This window comes from Rana temporaria, chromosome 2, assembly GCF_905171775.1.
Source record: "Rana temporaria chromosome 2, aRanTem1.1, whole genome shotgun sequence".
Taxonomy (NCBI): domain Eukaryota; kingdom Metazoa; phylum Chordata; class Amphibia; order Anura; family Ranidae; genus Rana; species Rana temporaria.
In genome coordinates, this window is record NC_053490.1 from 504677439 (window position 1) to 504704925 (window position 27487).

The 27487-nt window shown below is 48.4% G+C and overlaps 1 protein-coding gene across 2 annotated transcripts in view; it reads right to left on the reverse strand.

Annotated features, from left to right (window-relative positions):
- Positions 1-1526: 1526 nt before the first annotated feature.
- Positions 1527-27487, reverse strand: part of LOC120927905 (interferon alpha/beta receptor 1-like) — an 86261-nt gene continuing 60300 nt past the window's right edge. For both annotated transcript variants that reach the window (XM_040338900.1, XM_040338901.1), the window contains 5 exons: positions 15712-15887; positions 11367-11524; positions 10292-10433; positions 5108-5262; positions 1527-2003 (listed from right to left, as the gene is read on the reverse strand). In XM_040338900.1, the coding sequence (XP_040194834.1) occupies positions 1767-2003; positions 5108-5262; positions 10292-10433; positions 11367-11524; positions 15712-15887 (868 nt within the window). In that variant the 3' untranslated portion in view covers positions 1527-1766. The remainder of the gene's footprint in view (positions 2004-5107; positions 5263-10291; positions 10434-11366; positions 11525-15711; positions 15888-27487) is intronic.

The following is a 27487-nucleotide window of genomic DNA, read 5'->3' on the forward strand; positions in this document are numbered from 1 at the left end:
TAGTTAGATTTAGCCTCCTTCAGTCATTGTGGGCAAAAACTGTGAGAGGATCAAGACACCTGCGGGCCTATTGGAGGGTGGCAGACCAGTACTGCCCCAGAGAAAAAGAATAAAGACAGTTAGCTAGATTCACAAAGAGTTAAGCCGGTGTATCAGTGGATACCCCGTCGTAACTCTGAATTTAAGCCGTCGTACATTTAAGTGTATTCTCAAATTGAGATACACTTAAATCTAGCTAAGATACGACTGCCTGCGCCGTCGTATCTTAGCTGTCTAGTTCCGCCGGCCGCTAGGGGTGTGAACGCTGATTTATGCCTAGAATGCGTAAATCAGCGAGATACGCCTATTCACGAACGTACGCTTGCCCGTCGCAGTAAAGATACGCCGTTTACGTAAGGCGTTTTCAGGCGTAAAGTTAGTCGAACAAATAGCTGGCCTAGCCAATGTTAAGTATGGTCGTCGTTCCCGCGTCGAATTAAATTTTTTTTACGTCGTTTGCGTAAGTCGTCCGTGAATGGGGCTGGACGTAATTTACGTTCACGTTGAAACCAATCTGTCCTTGCGGCGTACTTTGGAGCAATGCACACTGGGACATGTCCACGGACGGCGCGTGCGCCGTTCGTTAAAAACGTGGATCACGTCGGGTCATGGTTTATTTACATAAAACACGCCCACCTCTTCACAATTTGAATTAGGCGCGCTTACGCCGGCCCATATAAGCTACGCCGCCGTAACTTAGGAGGCAAGTGCTTTGTGAATACAGCACTTGCCTCTCTGACTTACGGCGGCGTAAATACGATACGCTACGCCGGCTCAAAAATACGCTGCCCTGCGTGAATCCAGCTGAGTATCTGGCTACGCCCATTGTGTATCCTAAGCACGTTGCGTATCCTACGCGATGTGCGAAGCCGGATACATCTTTATTCCTCCACCAATGGGTTGCCCAGGCTACCAGCCTACTGTCCCCTCCCTGAACACCGGCCTCTCTATTGAGCGCAGCGAGAGGTGACACAGTGGGAAGATTACTCGAGCAGAGTAAGTTCCTGCCCGTGTCACAGTCCCTCCCTGGAGGCCCACACCAGACCCAATAGGGAAGTAGAAAACAGAATCTGGCTACGTACATGGCATAACAGATTCTGTTTTCTGTCTTCCTCCACGGGGTTTTTATAGGCAACTACCACTGAGCGCTGGCATCATATTCTGGGGCGAGGCCAAAGGGAGGACCGGTCCAGGAAGACTCAGATGGTCTATGTCACTCCCTAGAGGTCCACATGGCTTGCGGTAGACAGAGATCTGCGGGTGAGAGCCAGGCGCATATAATCGCATATTTTCTGTCATGGTTATCACCCTCTGGAACTCTCCGTAAGATTAGCCAGCTCTTGTTAGGACATGCAGCCCACCAGACAAATGCCTGGTGTGCCCTATGGGCCAGTCCAGGCCTGAGTGTAAACCCTACTAAAATAAGGACTTTATGGATCTAAACACACCCTAAATGCTGCATACCTTGTATGAATTATATAAAAACAGAAAATAAATAAATACATTTAATGAATCAAACCAGTAAAGTCCTGCTAATTCAGAACATGAAATGTACGCTCACACCAAATGTGTTCAGATGTCACCTGCTGGGGTAAATGACAGGCTCTCTTGAACACAAATTCTGGATAATGCAGGTAGAGGTGTTGCAAATGTCAGTATAAAAACAATGATAGTGATCACATACTGTCAGAGGCGATAGTAGACTTGTACATAAAAATATGGAGTCCTCAGCTGACGCACACAGTGGAGTCAATGCACCGACTGGTGGCTGCAGAGTCGCCCGTGACCTCATCCTCATTGGAATAGTTCCCGGAGTCGCGGCCTTTAGCACCTGAATTGTTTTTATCTATGGTGACCTCGGCGTCCACCGGACTGTTCTGCATAATATAGCACTTGTCCGTTGTCTCTTCTTCATTGAGAAGAAAGAAGTTGTTAATGTAGTTTGGAGGAGAATCCTGCAGACCCTATAAAAGAGAAAAGAACAGAACATAAAAACACACATGAGAATGTGGATTGGCCCTCCTTCCTATTTTATGTGTTGAGGTGCGGTGAATGTTGGCACTTTGCATAATGGAAGCCTGTTTATTTTGAATACTTTACAAAACAGCACTCCACAATGTACAGCGTATTCTCATACTTGGGTCGTGCTACGCTATCCATACAGGTACAGACTGCGTTCAGAGATCTGGATCCACCAAGGTTCACTAAAACCTGGAGTAAGGCTTTCAGGCTCCCCGCTTCTGATTGAAACTCTGCATTACCCCTCTGAGCATAGCAGGCGGAAGAAGGGGTGGTGAATCACTGATCTAACTCATAAAACTACGTGAGGAGATTTTTGTTTGAGCTACTGACCTCTATAAACATAAGGCTGTAAAGGAGATAATTTTTATACATGCATACACACACACGTACAGTGCCTTGCGAAAGTATCCGGCCCCCTTGAACTTTGCGACCTTTTGCCACATTTCAGGCTTCAAACAAAGATATAAAACTGTAATTTTTTTTGAAGAAACAACAAGTGGGACACAATCATGAAGTGGAACGAAATTTATTGGATATTTCAAAAACTTTAAAAAAAAAAAAAACTGTGGGCGTGCAAAATTATTCAGCCCCTTTACTTTCAGTGCAGCAAACTCTCTCCAGAAGTTCAGTGAGGATCTCTGAATGATCCAATGTTGACCTAAATGACTAATGATGATAAATAGAATCCACCTGTGCATGTGCGTCCGCTGAAATTTTTTCAGGGGGGGGCGCACTTCGGCAGCGGCGATACACAGTCGCATTTTACCCTTTCTTCGACCGCTAGCGGGGGTTAAAAGCACCCCCCCATGTTAAAATGTAAAAACACCCCACTGTGCCCCCTGCATCTTTCAATATCTCTTTGTCACTACTGTGTACACCCTCTCCACAACTGCCCCTCTGGACCCCTTTACATTACACAGCACCCCACAGCTCTGGACCCCTTTACATTACACAGCACCCCCTCATTACTGGCCCCCTTTACATTACACAGCACCCCCCCCCCCCCCCCCCTTGACTGAAACACTACACTATATTGACAGTATATTTATTTCAGGTCTAAAAGAGGAACCTTTTGGAATGAGGGACAAATGGATTTGATTCCAGAAGAGGGACAGGCACTCTAAGGGACAACTAGAAACTATGCCATAGGCTACAACTCTGTGTTGTGTTTGCTTTGCGTTTCCAGACTTGCTAAAAACACATCAGAAAATAGTCTAGTAATACCTGTGGCAACAGATGTTGGAACAAACAAAGCACAGGCCTGGTAAACGATATAAAATGGCGCTCCCCTCCCACTGTACTCTGGCGCTTGTATCGTATGTCACGGAGCTGGGTCTGTGTGCAAGGTCCCGCCCCCCTAGTTCGGCTCGTGTGATAGGTGGAACACTAGAAGACTATCAGACGAGCCGAACTAGGGGGGCGGGACCTTGCACACAGCCCCAGTTCCATGACATACGATCCGAGTGCCGGAGGACAGAAGGAGGGGAGCGATCCAGTTCGGCCCTGCTCCTGGATCTCCCTGGCGATTCGATTCCAGGGGGGGGGGGGGCAAACGACCCCCCTTGCCCTATGGAGCGGACACCCATGCACCTGTGTGTAATCAAGTCTCCGTATAAATGCACCTGCACTGTGATAGTCTCAGAGGTCCGTTTAAAGCGCAGAGAGCATCATGAAGAACAAGGAACACACCAGGCAGGTCCGAGATACTGTTGTGGAGAAGTTTAAAGCCGGATTTGGATACAAAAAGATTTCCCAAGCTTTAAACATCCATAGGAGCACTGTGCAAGCGATAATATTGAAATGGAAGGAGTATCAGACCACTGAAAATCTACGAAGACCTGGCCGTCCCTCTAAACTTTCAGCTCATACAAGAAGACTGATCAGAGATGCAGCCAAGAGGCCCATGATCACTCTGGATGAACTGCAGAGATCTACAGCTGAGGGGGGAGACTCTGTCAATAGGACAGCAATCAGTCGTATACTGCACAAATCTGGCCTTTATGGAAGAGTGGCAAGAAGAAAGCCATTTCTTAAAGATATCCATAAAATGTGTTGTTTAAAGTTTGCCACAAGCCACCTGGGAGACACACAATACATGTGGAAGAAGGTGCTCTGGTCAGATGAAACCAAAATCCAACTTTTTGGCAACAATGCAAAACTTTATGTTTGGCGTAAAAGCAACACAGCTCATCACCCTGAACACACCATCCCCACAGTCAAACATGGTGGTGGCAGCATCATGGTTTGGGCCTGCTTTTCTTCAGCAGGGACAGGGAAGATGGTTAAAATTGATGGGAAGATGGATGGAGCCAAATACAGGACCATTCCAGAAGAAAACCTGATGGAGTCTGCAAAAGACCCGAGACTGGGACGGAGATTTGTCTTCCAACAAGACAATGATCCAAAACATAAAGCAAAATCTACAATGGAATGGTTCACAAATAAACATATCCAGGTGTTAGAATGGCCAAGTCAAAGTCCAGACCTGAATCCAATCGAGAATCTGTGGAAAGAACTGAAAACTGCTGTTCACAAACGCTCTCCATCCAACCTCACTGAGCTTGAGCTGTTTTGCAAGGAGGAATGGGCAAAAATTTCAGTCTCTCGATGTGCAAAACTGATAGAGACATACCCCAAGCGACATACAGCTGTAATCGCAGCAAAAGGTGGCGCTACAAAGTATTAACTTAAGGGGGCTGAATAATTTCGCACGCCTAATTTTTCAGTTTTTTATTTGTTAAAAAAGTTTGAAATATCCAATAAATTTCGTTCCACATCATGATTGTGTCCCACTTGTTGTTGATTCTTCAAAAAAAAATTACAGTTTTATATCTTTATGTTTGAATCCTGAAATGTGGCAAAAGGTCGCAAAGTTCAAGGAGGCCGAATACTTTCGCAAGGCACTGTATACATATATTATACACATACATACACACTTATTTAATTATTTATTAAATATATATATTTTTTTTAGTAATGGTCATAATAAAAGGGAAAAAAAGGAAAAAAAACCTGGTCACTACCCCTTCATCTATTTTCTCTTTACCTTCTCAATGCTTGATGGCAGCTTGCTTTTAGGGAAGAATACATGCTTCAAGTACCGTTTCAAAGGGCAAAGACAGATGTAGAGAATGATCGAGATCACAATTATTGCCCCAAAAACCGACCCTATGATCCACTCTTTCACGTAAGACCGAGGATCTAAAAATAAAAAAGGCACACAAAACCAGCTGAATACCGTTACCATTGAAGTGATTTACCATCTAAAGAGCAACTGTAGTACTAAAACACACAATATTCTTTAGTAAAGCTGTGTATGAAAAATATGGCTTCTATGAAGTAGGGCAGTGTATGGACACCATGGCTTCTATGGAGTAGGGCAGTGTATGGACACCATGGCTTCTATGAAGTAGGGCAATGTATGGACACCATGGCTTCTATAGAGTAGGGCAGCGGACGGAAACCATGGCTTCTATGGAGTAGGGCAGTATATGGAAACCATGGCTTCTATGGAGTAGGGCAGTGTATGGACACCATGGCTTTGATGGAGTAGGGCTGTGTATGGACACCATGGCTTCTTTGGAGTAGGGCAGTGTATGGACACCATGGCTTCTGTGGAGTAGGGCAGTGTATGGACACCATGGCTTCTATGGAGTAGGGCAGTGTATGGACTGGACACCATGGCTTCTATGGAGTAGGGCTGTGTATGGACACCATGGCTTCTATGGAGTAGGGCTGTGTATGGACACCATGGCTTCTATGGAGTAGGGCTGTGTATGGACACCATGGCTTATGTGGAGTAGGGCAGTGTATGGACACCATGGCTTATGTGGAGTAGGGCAGTGTATGGACACCATGGCTTCTATGGAGTAGGGCTGTGTATGGACACCATGGCTTCTATGGAGTAGGGCTGTGTATGGACACCATGGCTTCTATGGAGTAGGGCTGTGTATGGACACCATGGCTTCTATGGAGTAGGGCAGTGTATGTAAACCATGCCTTCTATGAAGTAGGGCAGTGTATGTAAACCATGCCTTCTATGAAGTAGGGCAGTGTATGTAAACCATGCCTTCTATGAAGTAGGGCAGTGTATGGACACCATGGCTTCTATGGAGTAGGGCAGTGTATGGACACCATGGCTTCTATGAAGTAGGGCAATGTATGGACACCATGGCTTCTATAGAGTAGGGCAGCGGACGAAAACCATGGCTTCTATGGAGTAGGGCAGTATATGGAAACCATGGCTTCTATGGAGTAGGGCAGTGTATGGACACCATGGCTTTGATGGAGTAGGGCTGTGTATGGACACCATGGCTTCTTTGGAGTAGGGCAGTGTATGGACACCATGGCTTCTGTGGAGTAGGGCAGTGTATGGACACCATGGCTTCTATGGAGTAGGGCAGTGTATGGACTGGACACCATGGCTTCTATGGAGTAGGGCAGTGTATGGACACCATGGCTTCTATGGAGTAGGGCAGTGTATGGACACCATGGCTTCTATGGAGTAGGGCAGTGTATGGACACCATGGCTTCTATGGAGTAGGGCAGTGTATGAACACCATGGCTTCTATGAAGTAGGGCAATGTATGGACACCATGGCTTCTATAGAGTAGGGCAGCGGACGAAAACCATGGCTTCTATGGAGTAGGGCAGTATATGGAAACCATGGCTTCTATGGAGTAGGGCTGTGTATGGACACCATGGCTTCTATGGAGTAGGGCAGTGTATGTAAACCATGCCTTCTATGAAGTAGGGCAGTGTATGTAAACCATGCCTTCTATGAAGTAGGGCAGTGTATGTAAACCATGCCTTCTATGAAGTAGGGCAGTGTATGGAAACAATGGTTTCTATAAAACGGGGCTTGGGATCCACCATCCCAGAGCATAAGGGTGCATGAAGCCAGCGCCAGCAGTGAAGGAAGCAGGAGCCACATAAGCCAATGTTTCCTTTGTAGCGATGGTTCCCGTTCCAGGCGGAGTGATACAAAGTGTACTTCGCCTAGAACCTTTCTAGCAGCCTGGAGAGCAATGGAAAGCAACCAAATCAGCTGGTAGCAAGTCTTAAAATTGTACGTATTTTTAGGATATTTTCCGGATGGCAAAGAGAAACTATAAGCATAAACAAATGATAAGAATTGACATATATAAATGCTAAACAGTACATTCCCCATTATTCTGAAATTGCATGTACTTACTGTATGTGCTACTACCTGTGCATACCCCAACACTCCTTATATAAATAAACTTTCAAACTGCCCATGTGCATGAGGCTTTAGACTTCCAACGTAAATAGCGGATGTATTTCTGCACATGGGAAGGAGCCTTGGATGACCGAACCATCAGACGTTGCGATCTGCAAGCTGACTCAACAGTAGCAGAGGAGTGTCGGGGGAGCGGAAGCGAGCGAGCAAGGGTCTTGTTAAATCTCTCACACAGCCCATTAGTCTGAGGGTGGTAGGGGGGCGCTCTGGAGGGGTTTAATCCCACTGCTGCCACCAATGTAACAAGACCCTTGCTCGCTCGCTTCCGCTCCCCCGACACTCCTCTGCTACTGTTGAGTCAGCTTGCAGATCGCAACGTCTGATGGTTCGGTCATCCAAGGCTCCGGGATCCAAACTACAGCTATGTGCCGTTCGGAATCCATTAGAACAAACACCAGGCAGGCTGTATGTAAGTTCAAACAGGAAGACCTTTATTGGAAGTACACAACACACTTTTATACAGAATTTGGAAAATCCCGCCCCCAACAAACAATTTCCTATTGGTCAATTGTAAAGTACATGTAGTTCTCCTTCAGGTCCTCTTACCAATTCAAATGAGGACTTGAAAATGGGTTCAGCAGGGATTGGTCCGATAGCTTGAGTAGAAGGACTGCTATGTGTAATGAGACAGAAGCCCCAGGGGGGGGAAATCAATGTACACAATAGCCAGACACAGAACAATGGAGCCGTCTGGAGCCTTAAGACAGGGCACTGTGTAACAGATTTCAAGGAGGAACACTTCTGCATTCCAAGGTCCATGACAGAGCCAAACTACAAATGGTTATTTAGCAGTACTTATAATGTGAGAGCCAAAGCCCCTCCTCGAGGATGGCGGGGAAAGAACAGTTAGTGAAAAAGGGGCAGGGATATGGAAGGGAACCCTGAGAGAAAAATGTGTGGGGCCCCCGGGCTGTGTTGGTGTCAACAACCACAGTAATGGACATTGTGACATGTAGGAATTTTTTTATTTTTTTATTTTAATAGAATTAAAAGTAAATAATACCATGGTGTCAAGAGTAATGTAGTGACATACTAGTGAGGACTTTATGTGGGATGAGCAGAAACCTATATTCCCTTACTCCATATGTGTTTCAGTCCCTGCTGGAATGCAAGGAGCTCGAGGTCAGTCCAAAAATGGCGTGTTCCTGTGGCCTAGAACGCACGCCAAAGCCTGGGGTCGGAAACCCAGGCCGGATATGCGCTCCAGCCGCTGTTTCTGGTTACCAGGCCACTTTCCATGTAGTAAATGCTACATGAATAATTTCTTAGCAAAAATAAAAGGATGGAGACATGAACGGATATGGGCGTTTGCTCAGTTGCAGGGCATCCATAGTGGGCGCAGGAGCGCCGTCCCCTCTCTCCAGCACCCGTCACTCAACTATAGATATATTCATGCATTGCATATATCTATTGTCGCCGCTGCCGCCCACTATTCAGTTGTCCGGCCCCCTGTTGAGAGCCGGCCATCTGAATAACAGCGGTGGGTGTGTTTTGGAAGCGCCCGATTAGAGCGAAAGGCTCCAATAGGCTTCCTGATTACAGCCTGTGGGCGCTAATTGGCTTCCAAATGGTTAACCAGAGGGCGCACAGGCTGTGCGTTCCCTGGTTAAACAATGTTGTGTTAGGGAATTTTGCCTTCCGTAACACTGACCCGCCAATCAGGTGCATCGGCTCTGGTTACCGGTCACCTGATCGGCTGAAGCAACATCGAGGGCGGCAGAAGACATCGAGGGAGCATGGAGAGGATGGCGCTGACCCGTGGAAGGTAAGTGCTGGGCGGGGGACAAACTAGCTGCATTTGGGGGGAAACTGGCGGCATTTGGGGGGGGGGGGCAAACCGGTGGCGTTTGATGGGCACAGTGGCTGCGTTTAATGGGCACAGTGGTGGCAATTGATGGTTTTTTTTCTTCAGTTTGTTTGCCCCAAAATTTTGAGCACCAGCCACCACCACTGTGTTTGCTTCAAATATAGTGGCCCAGATTCTCGTAGATCGGCGTAAAACTGGGCGGGCGTAACGTATTTGATTTATGTTACGCCGCCGCAAGTTTTTCAGGCAAGTGCTTTATTCACAAAGCACTTGCGTGTAAAGTTGTGGCGGCGTTGCGTAAATCACCCGTCGGAATTCAAATTTGGCGGGTAGGGGGCGTGTAGCATTTAAATGAAGTGCGTTCCCGCGCCGTCCATAAAATATCCCAGGGTGCATTGCTCCAAATGACGTCGCAAGGACGTCATTGGTTTCGACGTGAACGTAAATGGCGTCCAGCCCCATTCACGGACGACTTACGCAAACGACGTAACTTTTCAAATTTCGACGCGGGAACGACGGCCATACTTAACATTGGTTGCGCCTCATATACCCAGGGGCAACTTTACGCCGGGACAAGCCTAACGTAAACGTCGTAACTTGACTGCGTCGGCCGCGCATACATTCGGGAATTCGCGTATCTAGCTAATTTGCATACTCGACAGGGAAAACGAAGGAAGCGCCACCTAGCGGACCAAAAAAAATTGCATTTAAGATCCGACGGCGTAAGAGCCTTACGCCTGTCAGATCTAATGGATACCTATGCGTAACTGATTGTAAGAATCAGTCGCATAGATACGACGGCCCAGATTAGGACTTACGACGGCGTACATGGCGCTACGCCGTCGTAAGCCCTTTGAGAATCTGGGCCAAAATGAATTAAATAGTGTTTTTGGTTTGTGGTGATCAGATACAGCATAGTTCCGCTTTAACATCAGAAGCCTCAAACTGCCTCTGTGCATGAGGCCTAACATGCAAAAAATACAGGTTTTGGACATTTTTACTGCATCTAAAACAGGGAATGACCATTTTTTTTTGCAGCTGCAAATTACAGTACATGTCCCATGCAGTAAAGCTGAAGTATAGATGTATTTAGTTACAAACACAAACGAGCACACGCTTATGAACAGGCCTTGTACAAGCTTTTATCTGAAGTGGATATGTACCAGTTGCAATGCAGTAAGTCTCACTATAAAGTCCGGTTCTGTTGCTGTGCTCACATCGTGTATGTGCATTCGCACAATAGGTTTCCGAGGCTTTCACAGCTTTTATCGTAAAGTGAGATACTTTACTTTCCATAGCGATAACCTGCAAAATTAAATAAATAATAAAAAAAAACAATGAAAAAAGCACCACATCACATCTAAAATTTCCACTCAAATATCATTAACCACTTAAGACCCGGACCTTTAGGCAGGTAAAGGACACGGCCAGTTTTTGCGATTCGGCACTGCGTCGTTTTAACCGACAATTGCACGGTCATGCGACGTGGCTCCCAAACAAAATTGGCGTCCTTTTTTCCCCACAAATAGGGATTTCTTTTGGTGGTATTTGATCACCTCGGCGGTTTTTATTTTTTGCGCTATAAACAAAAATAGAGCGACAATTTTGAAAAAAAAAGCAATATTTTTAACTTTTTGCTATAATAAATATCCCCCAAAAATATATAAAAAAAAATGTTCCTCAGTTTAGGCCGATACGTATTCTTCTACCTATTTTGGTAAAAAAAAAAAAAAAAAATTTTTTTTTTTTTTTTACAGGTGGACCCAATCGGACCCTCCATTCACCTCTATAGAACGGCAGATGTAAACTGACCTGTGTCCGTGTCTGCTCTGCCTATGCAGAGTGGACAGGGACTTGTCATCCACCCGCTACGCTCATTATGGCCTGCCACCAGATACCAAGTCCCTAAAGTGGCCCTGGCTCATCAAAAGGTCGGGCACCCCTGGACTAAGAGTACGCTGATCAGCACATTTGTAGTCCATTGAGAATTACAAGCCTTCTGCCGTAGTGGCAAACAGAATTTGTAATTTATTTAACAGAGATCTGTGAATGAATGACCCAACTGTGCTGGTGGAGCCACCCCCATCCTTCTTCGATTTTAAAAGTGACAGCAGCTGCAGGGGAGAGGAACCTCCACCTGTTGTCACGGGGGTGTTTGGTCCTTACCAACATGTTACCCCCTAAACACGGGTGTTTCATATTGCTAAAGGTGAATATATCCTTTAACACATCACTTACTTCCATAGGGGCTGAATTTTTCCAAGCCTTTAGGTGATACATCCATGTACAGAAATCCTGGAAACCTTTGTGCCTAAATCCTTCAGGTGCTTCAACAGCAATGTGTAAATCATTGTCCTGTATAGTCAATTTCAGGTTTGTGGGGGGTCCAATCAAAGCTTTAAAAAGAAGAAAATATGTCAATGTACACAACATATTACTTTGGAAAGGTGAGTCAGTCTGAGTTTTGTTGCAAGCAATGCAGAGTAACACAAGAAAATAAAGGAGGGTGGCCTTTGTCCGGCACTGAACTCCGGGATACAAAATTTACAAGTAAAAATTCCTTTTTGCTTTTGCTGCCAAATCCATTTGCGTTTTTTTACACACGTTTAAAAAAAATCAATCAATCATGTTAGGCCTGAAGATTGCATAAACCAGACTGTTTCTGAAAGCAGACACCTTACAGAATAAAATAGTGGTAGTTAAATTTTTTATGTCACGCAATATTAACGGATCTCAGGACCCGCTTCCTGATTGGTGGGGAGGAAATTCAGTGGAAGTGCGTGTGGCTAAACAGTGTGTTTCCCAGGAGACCGGGGGGGGGTGGGGGGGGGGGATAGGTAGTGATGTGACTCCTATGGGCATCTATGCCCGGAAGTGGGTGCAAATGCCTGACAGGTATATGCACCCCCCTCCCCCCTGAAAGGTGCCAAATGTGACACCGGAGGGGGGGGGGGATTTTCCGAAAAGTGGAAGTTCCATTTTTGGGTGGAACTCCGCTTTAAAAAGTGAAACGAATATTTGAGATAGACTCATTACATGTAAATCAAGATAGTTCAAGCCGTGATTTGTCACAATTGTGATGATTATGGCTTACAGCTCATGAAAACCCCAAATCCACAATCTCAGAAAATTCGAATATTGTGAAAAGGTGCAATATTCTTGGCTCAAAGTGTCCCACTCTAATCTGCTAATTAAGTCATAACACCCGCAAAGGGTTCCTGAGCCTTTAAATGGTCTCCCAGTCTATCCAAGGTTCAGAAGGAATCATAATCATGGGAAAGGCTGCTTACCTGACAGTTGTGCAGAAAACCATCATTGACACCCTCCATAAGGAGTAAAAGCCTCAAAAGGTAATTGCAAAAGAAGTTGGATGTTCCCAAAGTGCTGTATCAAAGCACATCAATAGAAAGTTATGTGGAAGGGAAAATTGTGGAAGAAAAAGGTGCACAAGCAGCAGGGATGACCGCAGCCTGTAGAGGATTGTCAGGAAAAGAAAAGCCACTCAAAAGTGTTGGGGACTTTCACAAGGAGTGGACGGAGGCTGGAGTCAGCGCATCAAGAGCCACCGCACACAGACGGATCCTGGACATGGGCTTCAAATGTCGTATTCCTCTTGTCAAGCCACTCCTGAACAAAAAACAAGGTCAGAAGCGTCTTACCTGGGCTAAAGAAAACCACACCTGGTCTGTTGCTCAGTGGTCCAAAGTCCTTTTTTCTGATGAGAGCAAATTTTGCATCTCATTTGGAAACCAAGGAGCCGGAGTATGGAGGAAGAATGGAGAGGCACACACTGCAAGATGCTTGAAGTCCAGTGTGAAGTTTTCACAGTCTGTGTTGATTTGAGGAGCCATGTCATCTGCTGGTGTTGGTCCACTGTGCTTCATTAAGTCCGGGGTCACCGCAGCCATCTACCAGGAGATTTTGGAGCACTTCATGCTTCCTTCCGCAGACAAGCTCTATGGGGATGCGGACTTCATTTTCCAGCAGGGCACCTGCCCACACTGCCAAAAGCACCAAAACCTGGTTCAATGACCGTGGGATTACTGTGCTTGATTAGCCAGCAAACGCGCCTGACCTGAACCCCATAGAGAATCTATGGGGCATTGCCAAGAGAAAGATGAGAGACATGAGACCGAGCAATGCAGAAGAGCTGAAGATGCTAATGAAGCATCCTGGTCTTCCATAACACCTCAGCAGTGCCATAGGCATCTGATAGCTTTCATGCCACGCCGCATTGAGGGGCCCAAACCAAGTACTGAGTACATAAGCATGCTTCTACTTTTCAGAGGTCTGATATTGTTGTTTTATTGATTGCATGTAATATTCTAATTTTCTGAGATTGTGGATTTGGGGTTTTCATGAGCTGTAAGCCGTAATCATCACAATTATGACAAATCACGGCTTGAAATATCTTGATTTGCATGTAATGAGTCTCATATATTAGTTTCACCTTTTAAGTTGCATTAGTGAAGTAAATGAACTTTTGCACGATATTCAAAGTTTTCAAGTTTCACCTGTATATAATGTTAAAGGTGTGCGTTTCTGTAATCTAATGCCGCGTACAGACGATCGGATGTTCGCTCAAACTTGTGTTGCATACACACGGTCACACAAATGTTGTCGGAAATTCCGAACGTCAAGAACGCAATGATGTACAAGACGTACGATGAGCCGAGAAAAATTAAGTTCAATAGTGCGGCTCTTCTGCTTGATTCCAAACATGCATGGAATTTTGTGCGTCGGAATTTTGCACACATGATCGAAATTTTCCGACAACTAGTTCTGTTGTCGGAAAATTTGAGAACCAGCTCTCAAACATTTGTTGTCGGAAATTTCAACAGCAAATGTCCGATGAAGCGTACATGTGGTCAGATTTTCCGACAACAAGCTCACATCGAACATTTGTTGTTGAAAATTCCGACTGTGTGTACGCGGTATAAGTGTGTCAAATACCTTTGTGACCCATCTGAGCTGTCTTCCCCACTCCGAGCACTGCAGAGGGAGGGGGGCCGAGATCCCTGGAGAAAAGGAGAGCAGCGGGGGATCAGCTGAGCGCCGCTCAGCGCTTCTATGGCACGCCTTTCAGCCGTCTTCCACCGCTCCGAGCACTGCAGAGGAGGGGGGGCCAAGATCCCCCACTAACAGTCAAGAGAGGAGGAGAGCAGCGGGAGATCAGCTGAGCACCGAGCGGCACCGTATCTAAGGTTTTTGTTTAGATTACAGAAACACATACCTTTTACATTATATGCTACTGTAATAGAGAGGATTCTACTGTAGCAGTTTACAACCACTTTAAACTAGGGTTTATTTTCAGGGTAGGGCATATATTGCAGCCCTCCCTGAATATCACAGTAGGTCTTACTTTTGGGGAAACACTGAGGTATTTAACCACTTGGCATCCAGCCTATTAACAAAAGACGACCACAAGGTGACTCTTAATTGCCGGGAGGACGTCTTTTGACGTCCTCAGCTCCCCCGGCCACTGGGGGGCACGCGAGTTCCACCGGCGACCCGCGCGCACCCGCCACATCACTGAGATGCCAATGCGCGTGCCTAGCGGCCGCGATGTCCCCCCGACACCCGCTATCGGCGGTTACACAGACAAGGACATGGATCTGTGTGTGTAAACACACAGATCCACGTCCTGTCAGGGAGAGAGGAGACTGATGCTGTGTCCCTTGTACATAGGGACACAGATCGGTCACCTCCCCCTGTCAGTCCCCTTCCCCCCACAGTTAGAAACACTATGCAAGGTACACATTTAACCCCTTCCTCGCCCCCTAGTGTAAACCCCTTCCCTGCCAGTCACATTTATACAGTAATTAGTGCATATTTATAGCACTAATCGCTGTATAAATGTGAATGGTCCCAAAAATGTGTCAAAAGTGTCCGCCATAATGTCGCAGTCCCAATAAAAATCGCAGATCGCCGCCATTAGTAAAAAAATAAATAATAATAAAAAAAAAAATTCTGTCCCCTATTTTGTAGGCGCTATAACTTTTGCGCAAACCAGTCGCTTATTAAGATTTTTTTTTTTTTACCAAAAATATGTAGAAGAATACGTATCGGCCTAAACTGAGAATTATTTTTTTTTATTTTTAAATTGGGATATTTATTATAGCAAAAAGTAAAAAAATTGTGTTTTATTTCAAAATTGTCGCTCTTTTTTTGTTTATAGCGCAACAAATAAAAACCGCAGAGGTGATCAAATACCATCAAGAGAAAGCTCTTTTTGTGGGAAAAAAAGGACGTCAATTTTGTTTGGGAGCCATGTCGCACGACCGCGCAATTGTCAGTTAAATCGACGCAGTGCCGGAAGCTGAAATTTCACCTGGGCAGGAGGGGGTATATGTGCCCAGTAAGCAAGTGGTTAAACAATTCTACATTTATGATCATCAGCTTCATCTAGTGACCATAGAGATATTAGTATTACAAACATGGCATATGGCAGACATTTGTGGTGCCCATGCAAATAGTTAGGCATTCGCACAACACAGAACCCAAAGACTGGTTAAGTGTGATACACAAAGCACAAGCAAATGTAGCAGAGAAATGCTTTACAGGTATATTTATGGCAACTTACTTTCTTCCATGGGCAAAAAAGTGACTATGCTGGAGTTGTGTTCATCTGTTTGGGCATTGTAAACTGAAACAAGTAACTTCGATCTTACATAGAAATCTAAGCTGGACACATTGCACTCCGAAGTGGTGATATTTTCACATCCTTCCAGTAAACCCCAATTATTCTGAGAACTGTAGCTTTAAAAAAAAAAAAAAAAACATATTCTTAGTTCCACACAAGGAATAAAGTATTCATAACACATAAGATGAATGGAGGAAAAGAAAAAGCAGTTTAAAGTGTAATAATAAAAAATAAAATAAAAAGAGAAGTTATAGGTGGTGTAACGGAACGTCCCACACTCCGCTTGAGTGCTTCCGTCATATACCGCTTCCCATCAGTCTGGATATAGATATCAGATATTCCAGCTGCTCACAAGCACACAACGAGACGAGACTTGTTTGTCTGCTGAACATGGAGTGTTTAATAGAACCAAGAATACAACCTTATATACAGTTTAAAGAGGAGGTAGCCAGAACCTAAATTAACATGAGCTAATTAACTAATCATTTACCCAGACTAGGCGACTCAGATATGACCTTTCAGAGTAGACGTCACGTCTCCTGCTATACAATACACATTATCAAAAGTGTAAACACAGGACATCTTCACACAATAGCAGGGCCAATTAGCACAGAGAACAGACAGATGGCTGGAGGTGAGGACATTATCATCTAACAGTATGTGTCCCAACAGTATGAATGTGTCACTCTTACAATTAACCCGTTGAGTTCAGAATCAACAAACAGTAAATAGTTCTTTACAGATATCCTGGAATATATTGTGGATAATACATAATAATCCCATCTCAGGTAGTCCAAGATATCATTTCTCAGTCATCCTATGCCCCTAGTGAACATAGGATAATTTTATACATAAGAGCAGGGCTCGAGTCCTGCGGGAACGCGTGGGAACGGCGTCCCTGCACTATTTTGACAGCAGGAACGCGCGTTCCCATTGCAGGACTCGAGCAGCGCGCGCAGGCAGGCGTTTCCCCCCCCCGCGGCAACAGAGAACCAAGTGTGGGTTGGGTTGCGGGCGGGTTTCCGCTGCACCACGGCGGTGACGGGAAAACCGGAGAGCCTGTAGTGGCTTTGCAAGGAGGGGGAGGGGGGGTGCGAGCCGAGTGACCCCCCTTCTCCCGTGCCGCGGCTCTGTAGTCTCGGCTGTCTCCGCCGAGCTGTTACTAGAGCGATTGCCGAGTAAAGCCGCCTCCCCCATCTCCTCCTTTCTACACAGGGGGAGGGGACCGGTCACCTGACCAGTTTTTTGCATGTCCCGCGCTTCTGACTAAGGTATTGATTATGGGTCTGTACTGGGGGGGGGGGGGGGGGGGAGTCTGCACTATAGGGGTGTCTTTACTGTGGGGTGGGGGCCTTCCCTGTAGGGGTGTCTGTACTATGGGGGGGGGGTCTGCATTATAGGGGTGTCTGTACTGTGGGGGGCTGCACTGTAGGGGTGTCTGTACTGTGGGGGGCTGCACTGTAGGGGTGGGGATCTGCACTATAGGGGTGTCTGTACTGTGGGGGATGGGGGTCTGCACTGTAGGGGTGTCTGTACTGTGGGGGTCTGCATTGTAGGGGTGGGAGTCTGCACTATAGGGGTGTCTGTACTGTGGGGGGTCTGCACTGTAGGGGTGTCTGTACCGTGGGGTGGGGGCCTTCACTGTAGGGGTGTCTGTACTATGGGGGGGTCTGCATTATAGGGGTGTCTGTACTGTGGGGGGCTGCACTGTAGGGGTGGGGATCTGCACTATAGGGGTGTCTGTACTGTGGGGGATGGGGGTCTGAACTGTAGGTGTGTCTGTACTGTGGGGGTCTGCACTATAGGGGTGTCTGTACTGTGGGGGGCTGCACTGTAGGGGTGGGGATCTGCACTATAGGGGTGTCTGTACTGTGGGGGGCTGCACTGTAGGGGTGGGGATCTGCACTATAGGGGTGTCTGTACTGTGGGGGATGGGGGTCTGCACTGTAGGGGTGTCTGTACTGTGGGGGTCTGCATTGTAGGGGTGGGAGTCTGCACTATAGGGGTGTCTGTACTGTGGGGGGTCTGCACTGTAGGGGTGTCTGTACCGTGGGGTGGGGGCCTTCACTGTAGGGGTGTCTGTACTATGGGGGGGGTCTGCACTATAGGGGTGTCTGTACTGTGGGGGGCTGCACTGTAGGGGTGGGGATCTGCACTATAGGGGTGTCTGTACTGTGGGGGATGGGGGTCTGCACTGTAGGGGTGTCTGTACTGTGGGGGTCTGCATTGTAGGGGTGGGAGTCTGCACTATAGGGGTGTCTGTACTGTGGGGGGTCTGCACTGTAGGGGTGTCTGTACCGTGGGGTGGGGGCCTTCACTGTAGGGGTGTCTGTACTATGGGGGGGTCTGCATTATAGGGGTGTCTGTACTGTGGGGGGCTGCACTGTAGGGGTGGGGATCTGCACTATAGGGGTGTCTGTACTGTGGGGGATGGGGGTCTGAACTGTAGGTGTGTCTGTACTATAGGGGTGTCTGTACTGTGGGGGGCTGCACTGTAGGGGTGGGGATCTGCACTATAGGGGTGTCTGTACTGTGGGGGGCTGCACTGTAGGGGTGGGGATCTGCACTATAGGGGTGTCTGTACTGTGGGGGATGGGGGTCTGCACTGTAGGGGTGTCTGTACTGTGGGGGTCTGCATTGTAGGGGTGGGAGTCTGCACTATAGGGGTGTCTGTACTGTGGGGGGTCTGCACTGTAGGGGTGTCTGTACCGTGGGGTGGGGGCCTTCACTGTAGGGGTGTCTGTACTATGGGGGGGTCTGCACTATAGGGGTGTCTGTACTGTGGGGGGCTGCACTGTAGGGGTGGGGATCTGCACTATAGGGGTGTCTGTACTGTGGGGGATGGGGGTCTGCACTGTAGGGGTGTCTGTACTGTGGGGGTCTGCATTGTAGGGGTGGGAGTCTGCACTATAGGGGTGTCTGTACTGTGGGGGGTCTGCACTGTAGGGGTGTCTGTACCGTGGGGTGGGGGCCTTCACTGTAGGGGTGTCTGTACTATGGGGGGGGGGGGGGCTGCATTATAGGGGTGTCTGTACTGTGGGGGGCTGCACTGTAGGGGTGGGGATCTGCACTATAGGGGTGTCTGTACTGTGGGGGATGGGGGTCTGAACTGTAGGTGTGTCTGTACTGTGGGGGTCTGCACTATAGGGGTGGGGGTCTGCACTGTAGGGGTGTCTGTACTGTGTCGGGTGGGGGTCTGCACTGTAAGGGTGTCTGTACTGTGGGGGATGGGGGTCTGCACTGTAGGGGTGTCTATACTGTGGGGGTCTGCACTGTAGGGGTGGGAGTCTGCACTATAGGGGTGTCTGTACTGTGGGGGTGTCTGTACTGTGGGGGTCTGCACTATAGGGGTGGGGGTCTGCACTGTAGGGGTGTCTGTACTGTGTCGGGTGGGGGTCTGCACTGTAAGGGTGTCTGTACTGTGGGGGGCTGCACTATAGGGGTGTCTGTACTGTGGGGGTGGGGGTCTGCACTGTGGGGGGGTCTGAACTGTTGGGGGGAGTGTCTGTGTAATGTAATGGGGTCCAGAGGTGCAGGTTGCTGTGTAATGTAAAGAGGTCCTTAGGTGCAGGGTGCTGTGTAATGTAAAGGGGTCCAGAGTACTCTGTAATGTAAAGGGGTCCAGAGGTGCAGGGTGCTGTGTAATGTAACAGGGTCCAGAGGTGCAGGGTGCTGTGTAATGTAAAGGGGTCCAGAGGTGCGATGCTGTGTAATGTAAAGGGGTCCAGAGGTGCAGGGTGCTGTGTAATGTAAAGGGGTCCAGAGGTGCAGGGTGCTGTGTAATGTAAAGGGGTCCAGAGGTGCAGGGTGCTGTGTAATGTAAAGGGGTCCAGAGGTGCAGGGTACGGTGTAATGTAAAGGAGTCCAGAGGTGCTGTGTAATATAAAGGGGTCCAGAGGTGCAGGGTACGGTGTAATGTAAAGGGGTCCAGAGGTGCAGGGTGCTGTATAATGTAAAGAGGTCCTTAGGTGCAGGGTGCTGTGTAATGTAAAGTGGTCCAGAGGTGCAGGGTGCTGTGTAATGTAAAGGGGTCCATAGGTGCAAGGTGCTGTGTAATGTAAAGGGGTCCATAGGTGCAAGGTGCTGTGTAATGTAAAGGGGTCCAGAGGTGCAAGGTGCTGTGTAATGTAAAGGGCCCCAGAGGTGCAGGGTGCTGTGTAATGTAAAGGGGTCCAGAGGTGCGGTGCTGTGTAATGTAAAGGGGTCCAGAGGTGCAGGGTGCTGTGTAATGTAAAGGAGTCCAGAGGTGCTGTGTAATATAAAGGGGTCCAGAGGTGCAGGGTACGGTGTAATGTAAAGGGGTCCAGAGGTGCAGGGTGCTGTATAATGTAAAGAGGTCCTTAGGTGCAGGGTGCTGTGTAATGTAAAGTGGTCCAGAGGTGCAGGGTGCTGTGTAATGTAAAGGGGTCCATAGGTGCAAGGTGCTGTGTAATGTAAAGGGGTCCATAGGTGCAAGGTGCTGTGTAATGTAAAGGGGTCCATAGGTGCAAGGTGCTGTGTAATGTAAAGGGGTCCAGAGGTGCAAGGTGCTGTGTAATGTAAAGGGCCCCAGAGGTGCAGGGTGCTGTGTAATGTAAAGGGGTCCAGAGGTGCAAGGTGCTGTGTAATGTAAAGGGGTCCAGAGGTGCAGGGTGCTGTGTAATGTAAAGGGGTCCAGAGGTGCAGGGTGCTGTGTAATGTAAAGGGGACCAGAGGTGCAGGGTGCTGTGTAATGTAAAGGGATCCAGAGGTGCAGGGTGCTGTGTAATATAAAGGGGTCCAGAGGTGCTGTGTAATGTAAAGGGGTCCAGAGGTTCAGGGTGCAGTGTAATGTAAAGGGGTCCAAGGTGCTGTGTAATATAAAGGGGTCCAGAGGTGCAGGGTACGGTGTAATGTAAAGGGGTCCAGAGGTGCAGGGTACGGTGTAATGTAAAGGAGTGCAGAGGTGCTGTGTAATATAAAGGGGTCCAGAGGTGCAGGGTACGGTGTAATGTAAAGGGGTCCAGAGGTGCAGGGTGCTGTGTAATGTAAAGTGGTCCAGAGGTGCAGGGTGCTGTGTAATGTAAAGGGTTCCATAGGTGCAAGGTGCTGTGTAATGTAAAGGGGTCCATAGGTGCAGGGTGCTGTGTAATGTAAAGGGGTCCAGAGGTGCAGGGTGCTGTGTAATGTAAAGGGGTCCAGAGGTGCAGGGTACGGTGTAATGTAAAGGAGTCCAGAGGTGCTGTGTAATATAAAGGGGTCCAGAGGTGCAGGGTACGGTGTAATGTAAAGGGGTCCAGAGGTGCAGGGTGCTGTATAATGTAAAGAGGTCCTTAGGTGCAGGGTGCTGTGTAATGTAAAGTGGTCCAGAGGTGCAGGGTGCTGTGTAATGTAAAGGGGTCCATAGGTGCAAGGTGCTGTGTAATGTAAAGGGTTCCATAGGTGCAAGGTGCTGTGTAATGTAAAGGGGTCCATAGGTGCAAGGTGCTGTGTAATGTAAAGGGGTCCAGAGGTGCAAGGTGCTGTGTAATGTAAAGGGCCCCAGAGGTGCAGGGTGCTGTGTAATGTAAAGGGGTCCAGAGGTGCGGTGCTGTGTAATGTAAAGGGGACCAGAGGTGCAGGGTGCTGTGTAATGTAAAGGGATCCAGAGGTGCAGGGTGCTGTGTAATATAAAGGGGTCCAGAGGTGCTGTGTAATGTAAAGGGGTCCAGAGGTTCAGGGTGCAGTGTAATGTAAAGGGGTCCAAGGTGCTGTGTAATATAAAGGGGTCCAGAGGTGCAGGGTACGGTGTAATGTAAAGGGGTCCAGAGGTGCAGGGTGCTGTGTAATGTAAAGTGGTCCAGAGGTGCAGGGTGCTGTGTAATGTAAAGGGTTCCATAGGTGCAAGGTGCTGTGTAATGTAAAGGGGTCCATAGGTGCAGGGTGCTGTGTAATGTAAAGGGGTCCAGAGGTGCAGGGTGCTGTGTAATGTAAAGGGGTCCAGAGGTGCAGGGTACGGTGTAATGTAAAGGAGTCCAGAGGTGCTGTGTAATATAAAGGGGTCCAGAGGTGCAGGGTACGGTGTAATGTAAAGGGGTCCAGAGGTGCAGGGTGCTGTGTAATGTAAAGGGGTCCATAGGTGCAAGGTGCTGTGTAATGTAAAGGGTTCCATAGGTGCAAGGTGCTGTGTAATGTAAAGGGGTCCATAGGTGCAAGGTGCTGTGTAATGTAAAGGGGTCCAGAGGTGCAAGGTGCTGTGTAATGTAAAGGGCCCCAGAGGTGCAGGGTGCTGTGTAATGTAAAGGGGTCCAGAGGTGCGGTGCTGTGTAATGTAAAGGAGTCCAGAGGTGCAGGGTGCTGTGTAATGTAAAGGGATCCAGAGGTGCAGGGTGCTGTGTAATATAAAGGGGTCCAGAGGTGCTGTGTAATGTAAAGGGGTCCATAGGTGCAAGGTGCTGTGTAATGTAAAGGGGTCCAGAGGTGCAAGGTGCTGTGTAATGTAAAGGGCCCCAGAGGTGCAGGGTGCTGTGTAATGTAAAGGGGTCCAGAGGTGCGGTGCTGTGTAATGTAAAGGGATCCAGAGGTGCAGGGTGCTGTGTAATATAAAGGGGTCCAGAGGTGCAGGGTGCTGTGTAATGTAAAGGGGTCCAGAGGTGCGGTGCTGTGTAATGTAAAGGGATCCAGAGGTGCAGGGTGCTGTGTAATATAAAGGGGTCCAGAGGTGCTGTGTAATGTAAAGGGGTCCAGAGGTGCAGGGTGCAGTGTAATGTAAAGGGGTCCAAGGTGCTGTGTAATATAAAGGGGTCCAGAGGTGCAGGGTACGGTGTAATGTAAAGGGGTCCAGAGGTGTAGTTGTGGAGAGGGGGTACACAATCGTGACAAAGAGATATTGAAGGCTACAGAGGTATGCGGGGGGCACAGAAGGGTGTTTTTACATTTTAAGGTGGTGGTGCCAGATATAGGATCTGCCCCCGGTGCCAAATGTTGCACTGTATTTTCTGTAAAATATATATGCATATGAGCGTATCATTTTTTTATTTTTTTTGGTGGGGGGAGTGGATCTTGGGTGAGAGTTCCCACACTTTTTTCCCCAGGACTTGACCCCTGCATAAGAGGGTCCGGGGATGTCCCGGGTGAGTCTGTCACAGGTGGAACCTGGTGGACTGAATCAGTACCTGGCTTATGGGTCTTGTCTAGTCCAATAGTGAGATCTCCCTGTTATAAAATGTATCCTTATTCATCCCTACCCACCTTCGTCTGCTCCAGCTCCTTCGGTTACATTCTCCATTGCATAAAAAGGTGCTGTGATGTGTCCAGGGCCGGCGCTACCAATAGGCGGGTCAGGCGGCTGCCTAGAGCGCCAGGGTAGCGGGAGCGGCAAAATCCGGATCCCCAGCCACTTGCTGGAGATTCAGATTATTTAAATACCATTTTTTTTAAATGCATGCCTTATGGCGCATTGGCGCCAGCCGCCAGGCTAGGGGGCGGTTGCGCCTGTGACATCCCGGACGGACCGCTCTATCCCCAGCCTGCAGTGCCGCCCTAGTAGCGGCGACAGTGAGGAGATGTGGGGAGAGAGCCGGCCGGAAGTGCCGCATGATCGGTGGAGGAGGATGAGATGGAAGCCCTGCATGCAACTACAGAGGGCTTGCCGCGATATCCGCTCCCCCCCCTTCTCCTGGGCACCCGGGATCTAGTGTGCAAGGACAGACAGCCGAAGCGCAACTCTCCTGGAGACCGGAGTAAAGTAGTCCCCCACCCCTGGCTCAGGTATAGTGGCAACACTACAGGCAGCACTCAGTCACAAAAAATAAAATATTGACTGCTTTTAAGTTAATAGCACATTGCACTGTGTACAGAAGGGGTAATGATATGTGTGTGGGGGGAACACCGACATGCAAGGGGGTACCGATATGTGCAGGGGGGGACAGATATGTGTGTGGGGGGCGGGGCAGACGTGCATGGGGGTACTGATATGTGTGTGGGGGGGGGCGGGGCAGACGTGCATGGGGGTACTGATATGTGTGTGGGGGGGGGGCGGGGCAGACGTGCATGGGGGTACTGATATGTGGGGGGGGGGGGGGGCAGACGTGCATGGGGGGTACTGATATGTGTGTGGGGGGGGGGGGACAGACTTGCTGGGGGTACTGATATGTGTGTGGGGGGGGGGGGACAGACTTGCTGGGGGTACTGATGTGTGTGTGTGTGGGGGGGGGGGACGTGCAGGGGGGTACTTATTTGTGCGAGTGTGGGGGGGGGGGAAGACGTGCAGGGGCGGTTACTGATATGTGTGTGGGGAAAAGACACGCAGGGGGGTACTGATATATGTGTGGGGGTGGGGGAGACGTGCAGGGGGGTACTTATTTGTGTGTGTGTGTGGGGGGGGGAGACGTGCAGGGGGGTACTGATATGTGTGGGGTGGGGGACAGACGTGCAGGGGGGTACTGATATATGTGTGTGTGGGGGGGGGGGGAGACGTGCAGGGGGGGTACTGATATGTGTGTGTGGAAAAGACGTGCAGGGGGGTACTAATGTGTGTGTGTGTGGGGGGGGGGGGGGAGAGACGTGCAGGGGGGGTACTTATTTGTGTGTGTGTGTGGGGGGGGGGACGTGCAAGGGGGTACTGATATGTGTGGGGTGGGGGACAGACGTGCAGGGGGGCACTGATATGTGTGTGTGGGACGGATGGACAGATATGTGTATGGGGGGGGGGGGGGACAGGTGTGCAGGGGGTACAGAGGGGAAACAGATGTGTGTGGGGGACAGATGTACAGAGGGGAAACAGATGTGTGTGGGGGGAACAGATGTGCAGGGGGTACAGAGGGGGAACAGATATGTGTGTGTGTGCAGGGGGGTACAGAGGGGGTGTTAGGGCCCTTTCACACTGGTGCGTTTTCGCGGTAAAAATAGCGCTATTAAAACGCTCCTCATGCCCCTCTCCATTGAAATGAATTAAAAATGCGGTAAAAACGCTGTAAAATCGCGGTGTTTTACTGCAATTTTATGCTCCGTTTTTACAGCGGTTTTTAATTCATTTCAATGGATGGGGCATGGGGAGCGTTTTAATAGCGCTGTTTTTACCGCAAAAACGCACCAGTGTGAAAGGGCCCTAACGGTTCAAGTCCACCTTTGTAAAAAAATAAAAATAAATCCAGATCTTTTTGAAGATACAAAAATGTGCATTTATTATTGTTTCTAGTAAGAACCTGTAATGCATTGTCAGCGTATCTGTCTGCTTGTACAGACAGGCAGTTACACAGTGGACTGTGGACCACGACTGGCGGGAGGAAGTGAGCTAGTGCCATCCACTATTTGTTTTCGTGCCAGGTCCAGAGGCACATGTGCAAGCCTGTGGACCACGGCTGAAGAAATGGGTGCCGCAACCTTTTTAGTGAGGGGCAGAGCGTGCGTGCTTGGGGGGGGCGCAAAATTAGGTTTCGCCTAGGGTGTCAAAACTCCTTGCACCAGCCCTGGATGTGTCTAGGAAGCCATGTACAGTATCCTACCATCCATGATCTGCTACCATCAGGGGCGGACTGACAACTCATGGGGCCCCCAGGCAATAGGAGATTATGGGGTCCCCAGGCAATAGATTATGGGGCCACACAGTATACTCACACACACATACAGTATACATACACAGTATAGACACACAATATACACACAGAATACACATACATACATTGAAAAGGTACTTGAGAGGCGGGGCAGCTATAATCTTGGGATTTTTTTTTAAAACACAGATTTTTACATACTGTCCCTGGTTTTACTGAGGCTGGCAACCCTGATGGGGCCCCCCTAGCGACATGGGGCCCTCGGGCAGTGCCCCGAATGGTCAGTCCGCCCCTGGCTACCATTGCGCAGAGAAGAACAGAAACCCAGTAATTATATCACTAGTTAAAAAATAAGGTATATAATGAAAATGGATTTATTTAAAAAAGTCGTTGATCGGGGGGGGGGGGGGGGGAGGCGAGGTGGTAAGGCGGTAAGGCATTATAAAAACAGATTAAACATCAGATTTAATTAATGCCAAAAGATATCCATTTCCATCTGCTGCTGGGGCTGAGTTTTTAAAACTGCATAAGAGTGAAACGTTTGCTGGCAAACACGGCAACGTTTGTATTATAATAATACGCCCTTTGTGTAAATAGCAGCCCGAGATCTATTTCCCAGTTTGTATGACTGGATCACTGCCTTTCTCAGATGTCTGTAGTGAGCCGGAAACTTCAGATGTAATCACGTCAGCACTGATCATCACTGCATCATTACACTCACAGTATGTCCTCAGTCCCCTGGGATGAGTGATGTTGGGAAGACTGAGAACACACAGTGAACACTGAAGACTAAAGACTGTGATCGAAAGGCACATCAATGGGGTCGATTTGCTGAAGAGTGCAAAATCTGGTACAGCTCTGCACAGAAACCAATCGGCTTCCATTTTTTTTGTCAAAGCTTAACCGCTTGCCGACCACGGGTCCCGCAAACTCTATCAGCCAGATTCACGTAGGAGCGCGTATCTTTGTTCCGGTGTAGCGTATCCTATTTACGCTACGCCTCCGCAACTTAGATGGGCAAGTGCAGTATTCACAAAGCATTTGCTCCGTAAGTTGCGGCGGCGTAGCGTAAATTGGCCGGCGTAAGCCCGCCTAATTTAAATGTGGAAGAGGTGGGCGTGTTGTATGTAAATCAATCGTGACCCCACGTAAATGACGCACTTAAAGAACGGCGCATGCTCAGTATCACGTCAAATTTTTTCCCTAGGTTACGCCGGCTCAATGCCTGTGAGGTGAACGTAACCTACGCACAGCCCCATTCACATACAACTTACGTAAACGGCTTAAAAAGATACGCTTGCCGACGTCCATACTTTCCATTACCTACGCCTTATATAGCAGGGGTAACTTTACGCCGGACGTAAGCCTTACGTAAACGGCGTAGCGGCCGCAAGTACGTTTGCGAATCGGCGTATCTACCTAATTTACATATTCAACGCGTAAATCTACGGAAGCGTCCCTTGCGGCCAGCGTAAATATTGCACCCAAGATACGACGGCGTAGGAGACTTGCGCCGCTCGTATCTTGGCCAAATCTATGCGCAACTGATTCTAAGAATCAGGCGCATAGATACGACGGCTCAGATTCGGACTTACGACGGCGTACGGGGAGATACGCCGTCGTAAGTCCATCGTGAATCTGGCCCCATGTTCGCAGGTGCCCCGCGATCATAAGACTGGGAGGCAGAAGGGGGAGATGCCTATGTAAACAAGGCATTTCCCTGTTCTGAATAGTGACACAGCAGGGTTCTACTGCTCCCTGTCATCAGGAGCAGTGATCTCTGTCAGGTCAGCAGTTGCCCAGCCTCCCCACAGTTAGAATCTCTCCCTAGGACACATTTAACCCCTTGATCGCCCCCTAGTGTTTAACCCCTTCCCTGCCAGTGTCATTTACACAGTAATCAGTGCATTTTTATAGCACTGATCGCTGTATAATATGACAATGGTCCCAAAATAGTGACAAAAGTGTCTGATGTGTCCGCCATAATAGGCAGGAATAGCAAGGATGTACTTCCGGACAGCCGCACTCTGAACAATTAAAGCCTTTATTAAAATTCGGACAGCACTACAACCCACAGCAAACAAAACTTGGATAGCTGACGTGTTTCACACTGTATCTAGTCATAGCTTCACTAAACACTAGATACAGTGTGAAACGCGTCAGCTATCCAAGTTTTGTTTGCTGTGGGTTGTAGTGCTGTCCGAATTTTAATAAAGGCTTTAATT